The 22291-nt window shown below is 36.7% G+C and overlaps 1 protein-coding gene across 2 annotated transcripts in view; it reads right to left on the reverse strand.

The window, feature by feature from the left end:
* Positions 1 to 20746, reverse strand: part of LOC135219764 (methionine aminopeptidase 1D, mitochondrial-like) — a 26423-nt gene extending 5677 nt beyond the window's left edge. Inside the window, exons 1-3 of one of the 2 annotated variants that reach the window (XM_064256811.1) lie at positions 20536 to 20745; positions 19957 to 20107; positions 3556 to 3666 (exon numbers count right to left, since the gene is read on the reverse strand). In XM_064256811.1, coding sequence (XP_064112881.1) covers positions 3556 to 3666; positions 19957 to 20107; positions 20536 to 20721 — 448 coding nt within the window. In that variant the 5' untranslated portion in view covers positions 20722 to 20745. Of the gene's footprint in view, positions 1 to 3555; positions 3667 to 19956; positions 20108 to 20535 lie in introns of both variants that reach the window. The other variant, XM_064256812.1, reaches the window with a different exon arrangement.
* Between the last annotated feature and the right edge of the window lie 1545 nt (positions 20747 to 22291).

Raw genomic sequence — 22291 nt, forward strand, 5'->3', positions numbered from 1 at the left:
TTTTTCAAAAAATCACAGCGCGCTTAGTTTTAAAGATTAAGACTTAATTTTTGGCTCATTTCTTTGTCATTGCCTGAAGTTTAGTATGCAATCATCAGAAATGAAAAATAATATCATTATCATATGTAAATAATGCGAGATATGATAGCAAAAAAAAAAATTCATAGATAATTGTATTCAAATCACGCTGTGCAAAAAACGGTCAAAGCTAACGAGTTACTTTTTTTTTCGTTGTATTGTACACTAAATTGCAATCATTTTGATATATAATACATAGTAAAACAATAAAAGCAACACCAGAAAATTATTATCACAAAATGATGTACGAATTCGTAACGCGCGGACGTAAAAAAATGTTATTTTCAAAAACTTGTCTTCAACCGTAATTCTAAATATAGTTCTAGAGACTTCCAATTTGTTTCAAAATTAAAGACAAATGATTTAATATTACGATACTGTAATAGTTTTAGATTAGAATTTCAGATTTTGACCATTTCGGACGAGTTAAATTTGACCGAATGTCGAAATTTTTATATATATATTTTTTTATATGCACATATTTCGGAGATGGAAAAAGCTACAACCTTCACTTATTTTTTATTGTTTTCTTCATGAATTTGCGCACATTTCGATATATGAAACTCTATAAAACGGCTAATATGAAAAGGAGCAAATATTAGGATATGCGATGTACGTATTTCGGAGACTTGCGGCCGCGAATCGGCGCGCGGAGTGAAGGTAAATATATTTTTCAAAAATTCACCATAAATCACAATATTGTTCTAGAGACTTCAAATTTGTTTTCAAAATGAGAAAAATGATGGAATATTACTAGGCCGTAAGAGTTTTAGCCTTCAATTGCGTTTTTCAACTATTTCGGTAGAGTCAAATTTGACCGAACGTGATTTTTTTTCTACTTATCGTGATTTATATGCAAATATTTCGAAAAAAGAGAAAAGCTACAACCTTCAATCATTTTTGGTTGTATTCTACATGAAATTCCGCACATTTTCATATATAAAACTTTATGTAACGGCTAATTTTAAATGGTGCAAACGTTTCGACAATCGCACAAAAAAAAAATTCTGATTTTTTCGGAAGAGTTACCGCGCGGACGTAAGGAAATTTTTTTTTTTTTTTTTCATAAATTCACCATAAATCGAAATATTGTGCTAGAGACTTCCAAGTCGTTGCAAAATGAAGGTAAATGATTGAATATTACTAGAATGTAAGAGTTTTAGCTTACAATTGCGTTTTTCGACCATTTCGGTAGAGTCAAAGTTGACCGAAAGTTGAAATTTTTGCACTTAACGTTATTTATATGAAAATATTTCGAAACTGATAACAGCTACAACCATGGGTTGTTTTTTGTTGTATTGTGAATGAAATTGCACACATTTCCATATATAAAACTTTAAGTAACGGCAAATTTAAAAGGGTGCAAACATTAGGACAATCGCACGAAAAAATTTATCGGAAGAGTTATCGCACGAACGTAAGGAAAAAGTTTTTTCATAAATTCACCATAAATCGAAATATTGTGCTAGAGACGTCCAATTTGTTGCAAAATGAAGGCAAATGATTGAATATTACTATAATATAAGAATTGTAGCTTACAATTGCGTTTCTCGACCATTTCGGTAGAGCCAAAGTTGACCGAAGGTTGAAATTTTTGCACTTATCGTTATTTATATGAAAATATTTCAAAACTGGTAAAAGCTACAATCATGAATATTTTTTTGTTGTATTTTACATGAAATTGCGCACATTTTCATATATAATACTTCATGTAAAGGATAATTTAAAATGGTGCAAAAATTATGTCAAAGTGACGAAATAATTTTTGAGATTTGTCACTGATACTTTTTAGTGCGTTAAGAAAGAAATTCGCGCTTGCGCGCCTGCGTAGCGATTGTAAACAAAACAACGCCTTGATTCGTGAACTCCCAGCATCCCCCAAGGCACGTGATTCAAAAGTTTTCGGCTGGTAGGCCTATAAGTATTTTTCCGCAAATTTTTAAAAAAACTTTTTTGAACCGACGTATGATACGTCCAATCGGCATACGAGAGACATTTTGACTCGACGTTTAATACGTCCAATCGGCGTAAGAGGGTTAAGTTTAATGAGATTAAACAACATCTCTCTCTCTCTCTCTCTCTCTCTTACTTATGTTTGTTTATTTGTTTTGTAATATAAATAAATTACTTACTTTATAACTAATTTTCAAATATTGATAAGATTAATAAATAAAAGAAATAACGATTCCCAGTCTTTTTATCCACTTGGAGGAAGAAGGGCGGGGGAATAAATGACAGTTTGATATACATATTGGCGGAGAGGATGGTCAGTTATATGATGTTGCCATTCAATGCTTTCTCTCTCTCTCTCTCTCTCTCTCTCTCTCTCTCTCTCTCTCTCTCTCTCTCTCTCTCTCTCTCTCTCTCTGTTACTGGCTGTAGGTATATATTTTTAATGGTAAAATCTTTAAGATGACTTTGAAATTATATTAATAATATGACCTCAAAGATTAATACAGTAATAGGTTAGTAATTTTAGGTATATTTGAAGTAGGATGTTATTTAAGGTATACATTTGGTATCTGAGCTTTCAAGATAGGCAGTTATAAGCATTTTTAGTGGTGGTTCCAGCTATTCGCGGGTTTAACTATTCACGTGTCTGGTACACATCCCCTGTGAATATGGGGGAAACACTATTCAAGGCAAATTCAATATTTGGCAGATACTCAATCAGCCAAGACTATGTTAAAGACTCTTAAGTGGTCAGGGTAATATTAGGTAATATTATGTAATCTTAATTTGGATAAGTTAGATATGGGGATAAGTTTGATAAGCTAGGGATAAGACTGAGGACGTTTCGTACTGTAATATCCAGAAATAAATTAGGTTAAAGAGAATCAGAGTTTCATTTGCTAACTTTCGAATTTGTTCCCACTATCCTGCTTCAATTGTGTAAAAGAAAAACCGTACAGCAATACTGACATGAATTGAAGAAAACAAAAAAAATATTAGCATTTTACTGTTGTACTCACATGACATTATATTCATCCCCTGTCTTTTCCCAGCCATGGACAAAATGATAGAAAAGCTGAAAAAAAGTAATGCAAAGAAGTGAATACTTGCCTATTTATACTATAGTAATACATTTCTTCTATATTGAAGTTAATTCAGTGTCAACCTTTCTTTCTCCCTAAATAGTGCACCAGCTTATGCTACTACCATTTGTGAATGCCAACATTACATCTAGACCTTTTGGGACATATTACACAAAGTTCAGCTAGATTGAAATAAACCTAATTCTAATTCCATTACTATAATAACCTTAGCCTAATAATTAATACAAATAATTTACAAAAAATCAACAACAACCCAACATCGTGCCTCAAAAGGAATGCCACCTGGTGGGAAACAGGGGATTACAGAGACAATCCTAGTGGGTAAGCCACACATTGTTTTATTTTGAATTAGGTGCAAAGATATAAGTTAACTTTAGCAGTAGGTATGATTTATTTCAAATAATATAAATCCAGTACTTACAACAGTGGTATATATCAGGTGGACCATGAAAATACTGTCCAATTCCATGACCAGTAAAGCAAGGGACCAGTGTCACATTTTCCCTTTGAGCTGTCTCCTCTATTTTTGCACCTGCAACAGAGTAGAGAGTAAAACATTGGACACTTTGGTGTATATATATATATATATATATATATATATATATATATATATATATATATATATATATATATATATATATATATATATCATATGGATCTGGTAAAATGTTCTGTAACAACAGAATTCCATCTAATAAAAGGAGCCCATAAACACCAAAATAGAGAGAAAAGTACTATATTTCAGAGACTGCTGTCTCTCTCTTCAGGTATATGAATGAGAAAAGTTTACAGAAAAGGTGGTATTTATACCAAGAGATTCGTCCACAAGTAAGCCAATTTAGGTCACCCCCGCTGATAATCTTCCTTTAATCTTCTTAAGCGTTGGTTGAATGAACACTGCGTCGACGATGTCCGATGTCCAATTCCCTTTTGAGATGTTCATTACCTGCTTCTCTTTTATTAAAAGGCCGATTCCATCATTTGACTCTTGTACCGGCAGTTGCTGCTATAAATTACACGTGACATATTCCAGTTTATTCTATGGTTATGTTCATTTATATGGTTGAAAATAGCCGAGTTCTGTTGTCCATACCTAACTGACCGTTTGTGTTGTATTAATCTCTGGGGAAGTGATTTACCTGTAAATCCGATGTAAGATTGGTCACAGTCCTGGCATGGGATCTCATATACCCCAGAGTCTTTGGGCGATGTCTTTTGTTGGACGTTAATCAGGGATTTGGCTAAGGTATTTGGGTAGGTAATGCAAAAGGGTTGGATTTTCCCAAGGGTGTGAGTTTATTACTCTCTTAATCGTCTCCAGGTGGGGAATTTTTATTTTATTGTTGGGTGTGTCTCTGTCTTGTCTTTAGGGGGTCGGTAGAAAATTACGTTTGCTTTTTGAATTGCTTTCTCAATTATATGGTCAGGATACTTTAAAGATGAAAGTTGCTTGCGAATTAGTTTCAAATTCTTTTTCCAGGAAATCTGGGGAACAAATTCGTAAGGCTCTTAAGAATAGGTTGCTAGCTACACCTATCTTGATAGTATTGTCATGATAGCTAAAGTAGTGAATATATGAAAGTGAGAACGTTGGTTTTCTGTATATGGTAAATTTGTATTCTTTCGTGTCTCTGATTATTAAAACATCAAGAAAAGGAATTTTGTTGTCTGTTTCCCATTCAACTTTAAATTTGATGCTGGGCACTAATGCGTTTAATTTTGAGAGGAATTCATTAAAATTACCCCACTTATTATCCCAAAATGTTAGTATGTCATCCACGTATCTCATCTACAGCATGTTTTTGGGTTTTATTGCATTTATTACTGTATTTCAAAGTATTCCATGTACAGATTGGCTAAAATAGGACTTAAAGGACTACCCATACTACAACCCGAATTTTTGCTTGTAGAATGATTCCCCGAATGAAAATACATTATTAGATGCACATAATTCAACTAACTTTATTATTTTGTCAAGTGCCAAAGGGAAATGATCTGAATAGGGGGATAATTTTTCCCTTAAAAACTGAAGAACGTCCTGTACTGGTACTTTTGTGAATAGGGAGTCTACGTCAAGGCTTAAAAGTTTTATGTTGTGAAGTGGTATATGTGCTTCTCTGAATTTGTGACAAAAGTCTTCCGAATGTTTGATGTGATTGGGAGAAAAAGTGCCTAAAAAAGGAGAAAGGAGGCCAGCTAACCATTTAGAAATTTTTGTAATTGAAAGCTCCGGCGCATGAACGATGGGTCTGAAAGGAAGATTGTCTTTGTGAGTTTTGGGAAGACCATAAAAGTAGGGTAATTTAGGATTAATTACTTTAAATTTCTCTAATAGTTCAATAGTATTGAATTATTAGTCTCCTTTAAGTCCTATTTTAGCCAATCTGTACATGGAATATTTGAAACTACAGTAATAAATGCAATAAAACCCAAAAACATGCTGTGGATGAGATATGTGGATGACATACTAACATTTTGGGATAATAAGGTGGGGTAATTTTAATGAATTCCTCTCAAAATTAAACGCATTAGTGCCCAGCATCAAATTAATTTAGTTGAATGGGAAACAGACAACAAAATTCCTTTTCTTGATGTTTTAATAATCAGAGACGACAGAATATAAATTTACCATATACAGAAAACCAATGTTCTCACTTTCATATATTCACTACTTTAGCTATCATGACAATACTATCAAGATAGGTGTAGCTAGCAACCTATTCTTAAGAGCCTTACGAATTTGTTCCCCAGATTTCCTGGAAAAAGAATTTGAACTAATTCGCAAGCAACTTTCATCTTTAAAGTATCCTGACCATATAATTGAGAAAGCAATTCAAAAATTCAGCAAACGTAATTTTCTACCGACCCCCTAAAGACAAGACCAGAGACACACCCAACAATAAAATAAAAATTCCCCACCTGGAGACGATTAAGAGAGTAACTCACACCCCTGGGAAATCCAACCCTTTTGTTTACATTTACCTACCCAAATACCTTAGCCAAATCCCTGATTAACGTCCAACAAAAGACCATCGCCCAAAGACTCTGGGGTATATGAGATCCCATGCCAGGACTGTGACCAATCTTACATCGGATTTACAGGTAAATCACTTCCCAGAGATTAATACAACACAAACGGTCAGTTAGGTATGGACAACAGAACTCGGCTATTTTCAACCATATAAATGAACATAACCATAGAATAAACTGGAATATGTCACGTGTAATTTATAGCAGCAACTGCCGGTACAAGAGTCAAATGATGGAATCGGCCTTAATAAAAGAGAAGCAGGTAATGAACATCTGAAAAGGGGAATTGGACATCGGACATCGTCGACGCAGTGTTCATTCAACCAACGCTTAAGAAGATTAAAGGAAGATTAATCTAGCGGGGGTGACCTAAATTGGCTTACTTGTTTGGACGAATCTCTTGGTATAAATACCACCATTTTGCTGTGAAAACTTTTCTCATCTTCATATAACATGAAGACGAGAGACAGTAGTCTCTGAAATATAGTACTTTTCTCTCTACATTTTGGTGTTTTTATGGGCTCCTTTTATTAGATATATATATATATATAGTATATATATATATATATATATATATATATATATATATTATATATATATATATATATATATATATATATATATATATATATATATATATATATATATATATATATATATATATATATATACATATAGGCAGTCCCTGGGTTACGACGGGGGTTCTGTTCTTGAGACACGTCGTAAGCCAGAACATCGCCAAACATCCTAAGAAAACTTTACTTTTAATGAACCAAACAAAAACTTCTTTCAGTTTTCTTCTGAAGATTGAAAAAGAAACCCACAAAATCACTTTGTAACTTGTTTACCTCTAAGTATTTAACGTACATTTAGTTTTACTACACACTCGAGTACTTTCAGGCCCTATCTGTGGCCCATTTTCAAGAGATGTTTGGGATGTTAGCCTTGGTCAAGGTTTCTGAAAGTCCGAGATTCGCCCGAACCACCGATAACAATTTTGAAACTCTCGCGCCGCCAACTGAGTAGACTTGCCACCATCCTCCTGCTCTCCCATTGGTTCTTGATGCTAGTCACTGCCATGAGATCCTTCTCTCCTATTGGACAGCATCCCTCCCATCATGCATCTATGTACGTATACGTAGTGGCGTGCCTACCTCGTCCACTTCGTACCAGCATCGTTAGCGTACGCACGCGGTATTCGTTCGGTCTAACGATTTCGTTTAGTAACGTAAATTCGTTAGTGATTTCGTTACAGTATACGTACTTTATCGTGTTGTGTGAAAACTTTATTGTACTTATACGTAAATTACGTACAAGATAACGTAGTCATGGGTCCCAAGAAAGTTGAAATTCACGGAAAGAAGCGAATGCTCTCTTTGGAGACAAAGATGGAGATCATCAAGAAGTATGAAGCTGGTATGCGATTGAGTGTGATCGCCAAGCAATACGGCCGAAATCCGTCGACAATAGGCACCATCCTTAAACAGAAGGATGCCATTAAAGCAGTTACACTGTCCAAGGGCATCACTATTTTGTCCAGCAAGAGGACCCACGTGCACGACGAGATGGAATGGCTGCTTCTTGTCTGGATAAAAGACAAAGAAATTACTGGCAATACGGTAACGGAGAAGGCAATCTCCCACAAGGCCAGGGCTATTTTCGGCGATTTGATTGCCCAGGCCGAAGAGTTCAAGGCTTCGCACTGGTGGTTCGAGAAATTTCGTAAACGGACTGGCATCCATTCGGTGGTGCGGCATGGGGAGGCTGCCAGCTCGGACACGAAAGCGGCCGAAGCATTAAGAAAGACTTTCGACGAGATGATGACCAAGGAAGGCTACAGTTCTCAGCAAGTTTTCAACTATGATGAGACTGGACTTTTTTGGAAAAAAATGCCTCGTCGGACGTACATCACGGAGGAAGAGAAGAAGCTACCCGGGCATAAGTCTATGAAAGACAGGCTTACGCTTGCACTTTGTTCGAACGCCAGTGGGGATTGCAAGGTGAAGCCCCTACTGGTCTATCATTCCGAGACACCTCAAGCCTTCAAGGCCCACAAAGTGCTTAAGGACAAGTTTCCAGTGATGTGGAGGGCTAATGCAAAAGCCTGGGTAACGAGGCTTTTGTTCACCGAGTGGGTAAATCTGTGTTTCGGACCGACAGTGAAGAAATTCTTGGAAGAGAAGTGCCTCCCCCTGAAATGTCTGCTGGTGTTGGACAATGCCCCTCCCCACCCTCCTGGCCTCGAGGAAGATATCCTAGCGGAGTATTCCTTCGTCAAGATTCTTTTTCTTCCGCCTAACACCACCCTCTCCTCCAGCCCATGGACCAGCAAGTGATATCGAATTTTAAGAAGCTGTACACGAAACATCTTTTCAAGAGATGTTTCGACATCACCGATACCACAAACCTCACCTTGCGTCAATTTTGGAAGGAGCATTTCGACATCGTCATTTGCATCCGACTCATCGACCAAGCTTGGCAGGAGGTTTCGAGGCGAACCTTGAATTCCTTGTGGAGGAAACTCTGGCTGATGCCGTATTCCGCCCGAGACTTTCGAGGGATTCGACGTGGGCGAAGCTGGTGCTGCAGAGTCAGCAAAACAGTTGACGATCCTGAAACTGTTTCCCAACCAGATCTTGACGAGATCGTTACATCGGCAAGTCCATGGGGATCTGGTCGTCGACGAGGACGACATCAACGACCTTCTCGAGGAGCACCAAGAGGAGCTTACAACAGATGACCTAAAGGAGTTGGAGGCCATACAACATAACGTCGTTCAAGAGGAGTTCTCTAGCAGCGGCGAGGAAGAGGAGGAGGACCCTATGACAACGGCAGAAATTAAGGATACTCTAGCGGCTTTTCATAAAGTGCAATCGTTTATAGAAAAAAAAAGACACCCCGAAAAGGCTCACACAGGTCGTATGCTTGCGCAGTTCGATGATGTTTGCCTGAGTTGTTTCAGGAACATTGTGAAAAGTAGGCAGAAGCAATCTTCCTTGGATCGTTATTTTTTTGTTTTTTAAAGAGGCCTTAGCATTAGCAGGAGTAAAGCAAAAAGGAAGAACCAAGTGATAAAAAACAGAAAGTTGAAAAGCAAAAAGGAAAACCAAGTGATGAAAAACAGAAGTTGAAAGCAAAAAGGAAGAACCAAGTGATAAACAGAAAGTTGAAAGTGGTGATGAAGTTGAAATTCTGTATAAAAAAAAAAAAAACTTACGTAAAAGTAAAAAAGTAAAACATAAAAAAAAGATAAACAAATTTTTAATTTTAGTTTTTTGTAAAGTTAAGTGTTACAGTTTTGTTAACCCTCTTACACCGACTGGATGTATTTTACGTCGACATTTTTTGTCTCCCGTGTGCCGACTGGACGTATTTTACGTCGACTTACAAAAGTTTTTTTTTAAATTCGCGGAAAAATACTTATAGGCCTACCAGCCTAAAACTTTTGAATCACGCGCCTTGGGAGTTCACGGATCAAGGTGTTGTTTTGTTTACAATCGTTACGCAGGCGCGCAAGCGCGAATTTCTTTCTTGCCGCACTAAAAAGTATCTGTGACACATCTCGGAAATTATTTTGTCACTTTGACATAATTTTTGTACCATTGTAATTAGCCGTTACATGAAGTATTATCATATGAAAATTGTGCGCAGTTTTTATGTAGAATACAACAATAAAATACTCATGATTGTAGCTTTAATCAGTTTTGAGATATTTTCATATAAATAACGATAATTGCCAAAATTTTAACCTTCGGTCAACTTTGACTCTACCGAAAAACGCAATTGTAAGCTAAAACTCTTATATTTTAGTAATATTCAATCATTTACCTTAATTTTGCAACCAATTGAAAGTCTCTAGCACAATATTTCGATTTATGGTGAATTAATGAAAAAACTTTTTCCTTACGTCCGTGCGGTAACTCTTCCGAAAAAAATCAGACATACGATTGTGGTAATGTTTGCACCATTTTAAAATTAGCCGTTATATAAAGTTTTATATATGGAAATGTGCGCAATTTCATGCACAATAAAACTAAAAACAACCCATGGTTGTAGCTTTCATCAGTTTTGAGATATTTTCATATAAATAACAATAGCCAAAATTTCAACCTTCGGTCAACTTTGACTCTACCGAAATGGTAAAAAAACGCAATTCTAAGCTAAAACGCTTATATTCTAGTAATATTCAAGCATTTACCTTCATTTTACAACAAATTGGAAGTCTCTAGCACAATATTTCGATTTATGGTGAATTTATGAAAAAAATAACATTATCTTTACGTCCCTTTGGTAACTCTTCCGAAAAAATCATACGTGCGATTGTTGTAATGTTTGCACCATTTTAAATTAGCCGTTACATCAAGTTTTATATATGAAAATGTGCGCAATTTCATGTAGAATACAACAAAAAATAATTGAAGATTGTAGCTTTTCTCATTTTTGAAATATTTGCATATAAATCACGATAAATAGAAAAAAAACCACGTTCAGTCAACTTTGACTCTACTGAAATGGTTCGAAAAAAAACGCAATTGTAAGTAAAACTCTTACCGTCCTAGTAATATTAAGTCATTTATCTTCATCTTGAAACAAATTCGAAGTCTCTAGCAAAATATTTAGATTTATGGTGAATTTAAAAAAAAATCTTTCCTTCCCTCAGCGCGCGGATTCTCCGCCACAAATCTCCGAAATGCGTACGTCCCAATCTCGGAATATTTGCTCCGTCTCATATTAGGCATTACATAGAGTTTTATATATGAAAATGTGCGCAATTTCATGTAGAATAAAACGAAAAATATTTGAAGGTTGTAGCTTTTCTTATTTCCGAATAATTGCATATAAAAAATATACATAAAAAAAATTTGACATTCGGTCAAATTTAATTTGTCAGATATGGTCGAAAACTGCAATTGTAAGCTAATACTCTTACAGTATAGTAATATTCCATCATTTGTCTTCATTTTGAAAGAATTTGAAGTCCCTAGGACAATTATTACAATTTATGGTGAATTTTTGAAAAAAATATTTGTTTACGTCCGCGCGTTACGAATTCATGCTTATTTTGTGATAATATTTTCTCTGTGTTGCTTTTATCGTTTTACAATGTGTTTATATACCAAAATGATCGCAATTTAGTGTACATTACAACGAAAAAACAAAAAAAAGAACTTGTTACCTTTAACCGTTTTGCGCACAGCACGATTTGAATACATATATGAAATTTCGTTTTTGCCGCTATCTATATCGCATTATTTATATATGATAATGATCATTTTTTTTCATTTCTGATGGTTGCATACTAAACTTCAGCCAATGACAAAAAAAGGAGCCAAAAATGAACTCTTAATCTTGAAAACTAAGCGAGCTGTGGTTTTTTGAAAAAAATATTTTTTCCGTTTCCGCGCTCACTCTGAAACACCTCCGGCACACGGGAGACCATTTTTTTTTTACCGCTTCGGCGTAAGAGGGTTAATGTGTTTCGTAAATTTTAGTTTATGTATGTTTTCCTTACATTTTTTATGTGTTTTCGTAAATTTAAGTGTACATACAATCTGCCGTTTGTCCTCCTACTCCTCTGCCGCCACTTTTGGAGATAGCCTCACTCGAAAGGAAAGTTTCCACATTTTACGTACAGTATTTCTTGTTTACCATGCACACTAATACACTTTATTTACAGGTTAATTTGCATTTCGTTATTAAGTTAGGTATTGAATGGTCCAAATTGTTGTAGTATTTCATTGTTTATAGGTCAATTTAGCTTTATTAGAAATTTACTGGGTTGTTTTTGGAGGGCTTGGAACGGATTAGCCATTTTACATGTAAAATGTGGTCCAAGATACGAAAACCTCATGATACAAAGGGTGCCTCGGAACGGATTAATTTTGTATCTCGAGGTACTACTGTAGTAGACTCTAGGAAAGTAACGTTATAAGACGATACTTTTCCATTTTTTCATCAACTTCTGAATATTAGTCCCTCACTCTTGTTAAGAGACTAACGAATATAGATTTTTTTAAAAAAATTTTCCCTAAGGTTCGCACCTCCCTTGGAAATTGCTGACGCCCTCCTAGTGAGACGCGTCCCCCAGGTTAAGAACCACTGTTCTAACACTTGCAGCCAAGAGAGAGAGAGAGAGAGAGAGAGAGAGAGAGAGAGAGAGAGAGAGAGAGAGAGATTGTCCTCACAGTATTTAAAGGGAGAAATAGAAAGATTATTGCATTTCTTTAAAATACTCTCATGTGAATTTTGTAATTACAGCTATAGTATTATTATTATATATCATTATTATTATTGGAAAATATTAATAATGAACTTATTATATACATATGTGTTTGAATTTTAGCCTAGCCTAATTTCTTTACACAAATGAATAATCTACCAACCTGTACGTGTTCTACAACTCCAGTATACTCCAGAAATCACCTTAGATCAACAACACAACAAAACTTATGATCCAAAAACTCCTACCAGACAGACAGCTCTCCCTTACCAACCAAACACCACCCACACGTGTCTCCTACTGCCCCGTGTTATTGTTTACATCCCACCGACGCCGCCGCCATCTTGTCTATGACGTCACAGCCTATGACTTCACAACACAACTTATATATATCAACAGACACCTTCTAGAATCAACCATATGCTGTCTATATGTAAGACACCCACCATATTTCAACAATGCATAAAATACCAAAAACAATTATACACTATATAATCACACTTATCTCTTTCTCCCTACCCTCTGACTGTTTCCTAACCTAGTTACCTCTTAATTTCCTTCATCCTCCAACTCTTTACCCTCTACATAATTTCTAATACATTCCCCTGAAACTGCTTCTAAATTTCTCCCTCCTACTACCTCTTCCCATAAATGCTTGAAATATATCAATCCTTCTATAGCTTCCCCAACACTCAGGGCTTCGGCCTCAATGGTGGATTTTGCCACTCTCCTGGATTTCCTAGACTTCCACCATATGGGACTTCTCTTCCCATCTGTCAAGGAAATAATATAACCCAGTTGAGTATGGCTACCTTCTATGTTTCCAAATGAAGCGTCTGCATAGGCTTCCCAATAAATCCTTTCTTCTTCCATCTCACTTATTGTAACTTCACCCATCATGCTCTAAGTTTTTCTCACAATTCTAATAAGCTTCTTCATATCCTGAGTTGTTCCTTCTTTAAATGCTTTACTTAATTCGCTAACATCATATGATATTTCTGGCATGGTATGTAGTGATACCCAATTCAGTTGCCCTACCACTGACCTATACTCAGTTAACTCCTTTTGTTCTAGTGCTCTATTACCCGTATATCTTCTAGCCTCTGGCTCTCTTATAGTATTTATATACTGCCACTGATTAAGGGAAAATCTATTCTCCTTCTGCTCTATTACTACTCCTATATACTTGAACCTTTTACTCTCTTGTTCTCCTACTTGCAATTTCCCTTTCAATTTCCCAATCATTTCCTTTAAGAATCCTTCAGTTCCTCCATAGCAAAAATCATCTACGTGGGTACACAAAATGCCATTCAATTTATTGTCCTTTTTCCAAAAGAATATATTAGGTTCCAGTCTACTCCACTCACCTTGTAGCTCCTTCACTACTTTCACCACTTTGCAATACCATGCTTTTGCTGCGTCCTTGAGCCCATATACGGTTTTCTTCAACTTCCATAATCCCCCTCCAACCATCTTCCCTAGGTGGCTTTAAATACACTTCTCTTTGTATCTCATCACCTTGTAAATATGCAGTTTTGACATCCAATGTATAACAATTCCAATTTTTCACCTTTATTATGGTTAGACAGAATTTTAAAATTTCAGCATTGCATGTGGGAGCGTCCTTTTCCCACTCGCCATCTCTTCTTCAAACCCTCTAGCTAGTACCAATCTTGCTTTACATATCCTTTCCCCTCTGTTCATCTTTTCAATTACTATCCATCTTATAGATATAGCTTTTTGTCCAACATCATTTACCTCCTCATATACGTACCTGGTTATCTCTCCAACTTTGAAGTTCTTTTTCTTTAGCTTTCATTATGCTTCTATTTTCAAATCCCAGCAACACCACCTCTTCATCTTCAATTTTTTCTACCAGACTATAATCCCTCAAGTTAATCCACCCTTTGTCCCCTGACTGTGAGTCTTGTACATTGTATGAATCAGCCCATGCTTGGCTTGATCTTTTTCCTGCAAGACCTAATATAGTCCATTCTTCTACTTGTCCTGTATTGCTGTTTATAGCACTAACTCTATTTCCCTTTTTGAATTTTGATATCTCATCCATTAACTCGCCTTTTATTGACCCACTTTCCCCAGTATCTTCTACTGTTTCCTCTACCACATCTCCTTCTGTAGCCTCTTCTGTGTCTGCATTCCTTCTCCCACCTACTATTATCTCCTCTTCTTTTTGCCAATCTACATTCCCTTTATTTGAGCCATCTAATCTACCTTGCACACCATGGGATTAATCTATTCTAACGGATATCTCTTCTGTATCTGGTGATCGTCGTTGAATCCTAGTCACATGTATCCTAGCTACTTTTCTTAAAGAATCCCCATGTTTGACTATTATTGTTTTCCCTGATACTCCCATTCAGCTTCATTTTCCCTCTTATAGAATACCTCATCTCCTACCACTGCCTTTTCAAATTTATGTTCTCTGATGTTTTTGTTTAACACTATTCTTATTTTAATACATGACTCATTTTTTATAAACGCTTCTCTGGCCTTGTGCATTGCATTCAGTGCATCCCTTACCATACCCTCTTCCATCCCTTTTTCTCTGCTTGCAGGACTTCAACTTTCTTCTCCCATTAGGTTAGGCAGCGAAGGGTTTTTTCCAAATACTAATTGGTTGGGAGAGAAACCTCCATTATTCATTAAGCAATTCCTAGCACTCACTACCCATTTCAATGCTATGGACCAATCTACTTCCTCCTCCTTGATCATGCCTACGGTCTTTTTACATAATCCGTTGCCCCACAGAGATTACGATGCTGTGGCTAATACTTTAATACGTATTCCATCTTTCTGCCATCCTCCTTACTTTTTCATTTTTAAATTCTCCCCCATTGTCTGACAATATTTTGGAAGGCACTCCAAATATAGCAAACCAGCACTCAAAAAGTTTCTTATCTTTTATCCAACAGGCCTGACAATACCTCGTTGCCATAACCACTATTACCAAGAACTTACTCTCTTCTATCTCTCCCACATCCATCGCTACAACTTCATTAAATGTTTTACTCCAAGAAAAGCCTACTACTGGTTTGGCGGGATTTCTTTTGTATCTTTTACAAACCTCACAATTTTCAATCAGTTCCATTAGTAACTTTCTTATTTCCTCTTTTTCTTTTTCGATTAACTCATTACTCCATTGTGCTTCCTCTGTTAGCTTCCATATTTTATTTCCACTTCCGAGACCAAACCGTAAATGTAATTTCTTCATTGTGTTCTTAATTTCCCTCAGATTCTTTTCCTTCCAACCCTCCAGTAATAGTTCTTCTATCTTCCTCCTCCTTATAGGTACTCTTAAATGGCCCTGTTCGTCTTCTCTTAACTCTACTTTCATAACCCCTAATACTTCTATTATGACACAATATTTTCTTTCAAATTTAGGGTCATACCCATTTTGCTCATGGTTTGCTTACCTATCAGCCACGGTATTCACCCTGCAGAATTCCTGTCTTCAAATGAAGCTTCCTGTTTTTTAGCATCACAGGTATTTCTATTATTCCTTTCGATTTATAGGATGTCTCACCAAAATTAAACACTTTATTAGACTCTGTCCTAGTGTCCCTCATTCTCCTCAACTCTTCCTGACTCAAATCCATGACAATACGTGCTAGTCTCAATTCCTCGCAAACTGTTGATTTACACCGTGCCCAAAATTGCATCAACCACCTCCCATGACTCTTCCACTATTTTATTAACTTCTCCTACATAAACCTCTTCTTCTTCTGTCCCAGTTTCTGTTTTCAGCTTATTTTCTTCTAGTTTTGTTTCAGTTTTCTTCCTATTATGAAAATTCTGAGGACAATCTCTAACCCAATGCCATTCCAAGCTGCATATTGCACACACTGTTACCTTCCCTTCTTTGTTTATAGGATTTCTTCCACCCCTAACTTGGTTTCATCTTCCCCGATATCTCTGGTTTTCCCTCCCTCTCCCAGAACTGGCATTGGCTTCTGACAACCCCCACCATTCCCATTCCTCTTTAGTCCCTAATCTCTCAAATAGTCTTTTCATTGTTTGCAACACTGTTTCGTATTCTAACTTTTCTTGCCCACAAGCCGATAATATCATTTGTTTTTTATTTTCCGCAAAATTTGCTTGCTCTATTACATGATAACCCTTGACTTCCCCTTCAAGCGTGCCTTTCCCAATTGCTCTTTCACACTCGGATGCTGCCTTCTCGTATCTAATTAAGGGATTTTGACAAAGGAAAAATCTATTTCTGGGCAGTGACCTGTGTCGCCCAGTGAAATGGTTCCTTTAGCACTCATTTCTAGGTATAAATATTGCTAAATATACCAGAGAAAAAAGCTATATGGTAATGCCAGAATATTCTGGCTCGCTCACCTTTATTTAAGGTGTCGGAATGGCATCTGGGGCGAGTGAAACCACTACCAGAGGTCCCCTGCCATTTAGTCTCCTCCTTTCTCAATATCCCTCGTCTACAGAGGAGCCGTTCTAGGCCCCCGCCACCCACTACTGCTACAACTAGCGCTTTGCTTACCATTCCTTTCGTTAGCACTGTTCACGTCACACGTGTTTTCTCTTGTGTGTGTTTTTCCGTTTGGAATTCATCTTGCTTTGCATCATGGAACGTCAAGTTGTTGCTGCATCTAAGTTGAGTACTGCAATTAATGTTTGATCTTGTTTTAAGGTAGCGATGGGTGATATAAACATGTTTAAATTGGTTATATATGCGGGAGCGGCAGCCCGAGCGTTGCTGTCCCCACGCCGCCATTTCGTGGATCGCCACCATCTTTTCACTAGGTTCTCTTTTTATTAGAATGTATCTTTTTATTCTGCCGTAATTCTTCATTACTGAGTCTTTTAGATAGGCTTTATCTAGTATGTCTAGGATAATATTTGGACCCTCTGTACCCTTAAGTTTATCTCTATCTAATCCTTCCACTAGTTCTCGGGCTTTCCCTTTTAAGCTCACTTTCATTTCTATTGCCGGGTATTTTGTATCTTCTCCCTACAAAAATAGCCAATCTTCGACTTGACCTTTCCATTCTTTGTACTCTTCTTGTATCCTGCTAAACCTTGGACATTCCTTTCTCCATCTAGTCTCCCTTTGTTCACTGTTGGATCCAGGCATCTTTGATCAACCACGCTCTGCTACCAGTTTGAATTTTAGCCTTGCCTAACTTTCTTTACACAAATGAATAATCTACCCACCTGTACGCATTCTTCAACTCCAGTATACACCATAAATCACCTTAGATCAACAACACAACAAGACTTACGACCCAAAAACTCCTACCAGACAGAGAGCTCTCCCCTACCAACCAAACACCACCCGCATGTGTCTCCTACTGCCCCGTGTTATTGTTTACATCCCACCGCCGCTGCTGCCATCTTGTCTATGACGTCACAGCCTACGACTTAACAACCCAACTTAAATAAATTAACACACCTTCTAGAATCAACCATATGCTGTCCATACATAAGACACCCACCATACTTCAACAATGCATAAAATACCAATAACAATTATACACTATATAATCAATATGTACCATAAAAATTCTCTCATCTCAGTAAGAGAGAGAGAGAGAGAGAGATGAGAGAGAGAGAGAGAGAGAGAGAGAGAGAGAGAGAGAGAGAGAGAGAGAGAAAAAAAAAAAATTGCATAAAAACCATTAAAATCATTGACCATTATATGGCACCGATCCTCTCCCCTGTCTCATTACTTGACATATTTGACAGCTTCCTGAGTTCCAAGCTTCTCTGGAGTTGAGAGAAGGTAGGGAAATGGATACAGAGGAAGATGAAGAGAAAAATTTTCATTTGAAATTACAGTTATAATATTATTATCATTGAAAAAGAAACCCACAAAATCACTTTGTAACTTGTTTACTTCTAAGTATTTACATTTAGTTTTACTCCACACTCGAGTACTTTCAGGCCCTTCTGTGGCCCCTTCTCAAGAGATGTTTGGGATGTTAGCCTGGGTCAAGGCCCAGCAGTCTTCTGGAACTTCTTCTCGTTGAGATGTCATTTATGTGATGGCTGTTCTGGTTTTCTTGAGAGTTGCCAATCCCCTCTTGTCACTCTGATATCCTGAAGTCTGATTGGTCAATGGGATTCACACCTTGTGGTAAGGGTGGGTGGTCACCAAAAGTCTGTTGGGCAGGAAACCTAATCTCCAGGTCAGCAGGGGTCTCCAATCTTAAGCCTTCCTTTTAAGAGCAAAGCTCGGCTTATGGGATCTTCTGAGGTAAAACCTTTGTTTCCTTCAATTACTTATCAGAGAGATTAAAGTAATTGAAGGAAACAAAGGTTTTACCTCAGAAGATCCCATAAGGCGAGCTTTGATATTAAAAGAAGCTAAGATTGACCCTGCTGACCTGGAGATTAGGTTTCCTGCCCAACAGACTTTCGGTGACCACACCCTTACCACAAGGGTGAATCCCATTGACTATCAGCTCAGGATATCAGAGCGACAAGACGGGATTGGCAACTCTCAAGAAAACCAGAACAGCCATCACATAAATGACATCTCAACGAGAAGAAGTTCCAGAAGACTGCTGGGCCTTGACCCAGGCTAACATCCCAAACATCTCTTGAGAATGGGCCACAGAAGGGCCTGAAAGTACTCGAGTGTGGAGTAAAACTAAATGTAAATACTTAGAAGTAAACAAGTTACAAAGTGATTTTGTGGGTTTCTTTTTCAATCTTCAGAAGAAAACTGAAAGAAGTTTTTGTTTGGTTGATTATTATCATTATTTGAACATATTAATAAACACAGACATCTAACATAAAAATTCTCTCATCTCCGTAAGAGAGAGGAGTTATCCTTACTTAAGTGAAATGGAAAGGTCATTTTTATTTCCTTAAAATACTACCACATACGAATTTTGCAATTAATTATATTATTATCATTATTATTATATTAACTGAAAATATCAATAAACATATTACATACTACTGCCAAAAAAATTCTTTCTTCTCAGCAAGAGAGAGAGAGAGAGAGAGAGAGAGAGAGAGAGAGAGAGAGAGAGAGAGAGAGAGAGAGTTTATCTTTGTTCTCTCAGAAATTTTAATTTATGTACATACTCTTATAATGCTTCCAGCCAAAACGAGGGAGAGTTACCACTATGACATACGTATCTTGTGTCGCAAAAGAGAGAAAGAGAGAGAGAGAGAGAGAGTTATCCTTATTTAAAAGAGTGAAATGGATAGATTATTGTATTTCTTTAAAATACTATCACATAATATGAATTTTGTAATTACAGTTATATTATTATTATTGTTATTTGAAAATATTAAACATACATGTAGCCTACCATAAAAATTCTCTCATCTCAGTAAAAGAGAGAGAGAGAGAGAGAGAGAGAGAGAGAGAGAGAGAGAGAGAGAGAGAGAGAGAGAGAGAGAGAGAGAAATTTAGTAGCCAACACACAACCTTAGTTGGCAACTCCTCCCCCTCCTGTCACATTGTTAACAAATATGACTTAAGTGGACTTAAAGCACAGGGGGTATGGAACATACTAGGCAATTCATTGGGGTATGGTGTCATAAAAGGTTAAGAATGCCAAGCCTTAAGTTTACCTATATCAGAAAATGGAACTCCTGGCCTACATATGGCTATTGCTTCATCCCGACATCTGCGCGCTGCATTCACCAAGTGCTTACCAGCTTCATCTACGTTTCCAATTAAGTACGTTTCACAGCAGTCACCGTGATATCCATTAGAGAATACCTGGACACAACCACATGAATTAGGTAAAGGAAATGTGAGAGAAAATGGTACCTGAACAGGTTATATATCACATTTTTTTTTTTTTATGAAAAGAAACATTCCCCAAAGTAAAGATAAAAATTTCACTCAAGCAGATTATGCATTGAAGGTGGTAGATTAAATCATACTACATAGATTTACATGAAAAAATTGCTAAAGCCATATAACAAAGCTATTGTTTCATTTATAGCAAATAAATACGTACATTACTTATGAAAATCTTATAAAAGTAATTTTGTTTTTTACAGCTCCAAACTAAAATAAAAGAATACTGTAAACTTGTTTTTTTTCTTACAAGATTTTATCATCCAAAACAACTGAATTAAATTCTTTGGAAATATTTCATATATGGAAAACTAGAAAATAAGCACAAAAAGCATACTGCTTACTGTGATATCCACTGAAACAATGTCTCCATCTACAAGTCGCCGTTTATTGGGGATTCCATGACATGCCACATTATTGACGCTTGTGCAAACACTCTTTGGAAATCCCCGATAATTCAGTGGTGATGGATATGCTCCACTCTCAATTACTCTCTTATGGACAAGTGCATCTATGTCTTCAGTTGTCATCCCTGCCTACAGGAAAAATAGAAGATACTATCTGAACAGTTTTCAAATTATATATGATCTAGTATACAAGCAAATATGTACTACATAATAAATGACTCCTACCACAAGATGAAATTAGACTGTCATCTTCAACCTTTACTTGTAGAAATACAAGGTTGCAATAACAACACAACTAAAATTACATAAAACAATAGTTATAAGTAATTCATATTTCTCCAAAGTATGCAAACAAGAGCCTTTTATATAGGAGTATAAATCAGCATGAACTGGAGTTGTTGAACTTGTTTTTAGTCATCAACTGGAGATTAAGGGGGCCGGGTGGAAATACCCATCACTCACACACCACAGACAAAAGTTTTCTTTGGGTGCAGAGAAAAGCAGGGTGGATGGCATGGGATTATGATAAAAGGCTCTAGTCTGTATTCTTAAGGGAAATACAAACAAATTACTCCTTGGGTGTGAAGTCATCTGACAAATGACCAGAATTGAATTCTTCCAGGAATCACCATTCTTCTGAACATGTATATGAGGAGGGGATGCAATGAATCCTGTAACCTCCTACCCAGTCAGACATTTAGGATGAGCAAACAGCAGGGGCTTAGTCATCAGTGAGACTCTGGCATGGAAACTAGTGGGATACATAAAAAGGCAGTTCAAATACAGAACCAAGGAAATGGTGCTGCACCTCTACACATCCATAGTTAGACCTCATCTTGAATATGAAGTACAATTTTGGTCACCAACACTAAGAAAGGACATAAATAGAGTAGAAGGGGTACAAGCAAGCGCCACAAAGCTAATTTCATCCACCAGGCAAAAAGGTTACCAAAGAAATAGAAACATTCAAAATAGTACTGAAAGGCATAAAATAAGTGGACAGTAACATTTATGTTAAACAAAAACCAGACAAGAAATAATGGATGGAAACAGAATCCAAGAAATACAACACATCTTATTGCGGGAACTTCTTTACATACAAAATATGTGACACATGGAATCAACTGCCACCAGAAATTGTAAACAGCAACAGTGCGGAATAGTTTAAAAGGAAGCTAGACAAAATCATTAGGACACTGTGAATGAAAAGTAAAACCTGCTCCAAGAGACAAGTGAGCACACAATGTCTCCTCGGATGGTCTAAAAAGTCTCTGAGAAATCCTAATCCTTTCTACTCCTTGTAACTTAGTACTACTGTAATCTAAAGGGCAATCATTATTTCAGTCTTTTTTCCATAATGTACTTCACCAGATATATTTTGGTCATTTATATAATGTATATTATATACAAGTAGCCTTGAGTTACAACAGGGTTAGGTTCCTGCATGCATGTCAGAAGTCAATTTTAAAGTAAATCAGTTTGCAATTCAGTCTACAGCACAATTAATGTTGCATGATGCTACCCAAGTAATAAGAGAGCTCTCCTGAGATGGCAAGTTACCAAGTAACTCAGTGGTCAACTGTTATATGGTGTGTATTCTTACACATCAGCTCAGCCAGCTCTGCTACCAGAGTACGGTTGCAAGTGTGAATGGTCATATGTCGAGCAGGTTATAAGTTGGATGATTAACAAT

Source organism: Macrobrachium nipponense, chromosome 1, assembly GCF_015104395.2.
Source record: "Macrobrachium nipponense isolate FS-2020 chromosome 1, ASM1510439v2, whole genome shotgun sequence".
NCBI lineage: Eukaryota > Metazoa > Arthropoda > Malacostraca > Decapoda > Palaemonidae > Macrobrachium > Macrobrachium nipponense.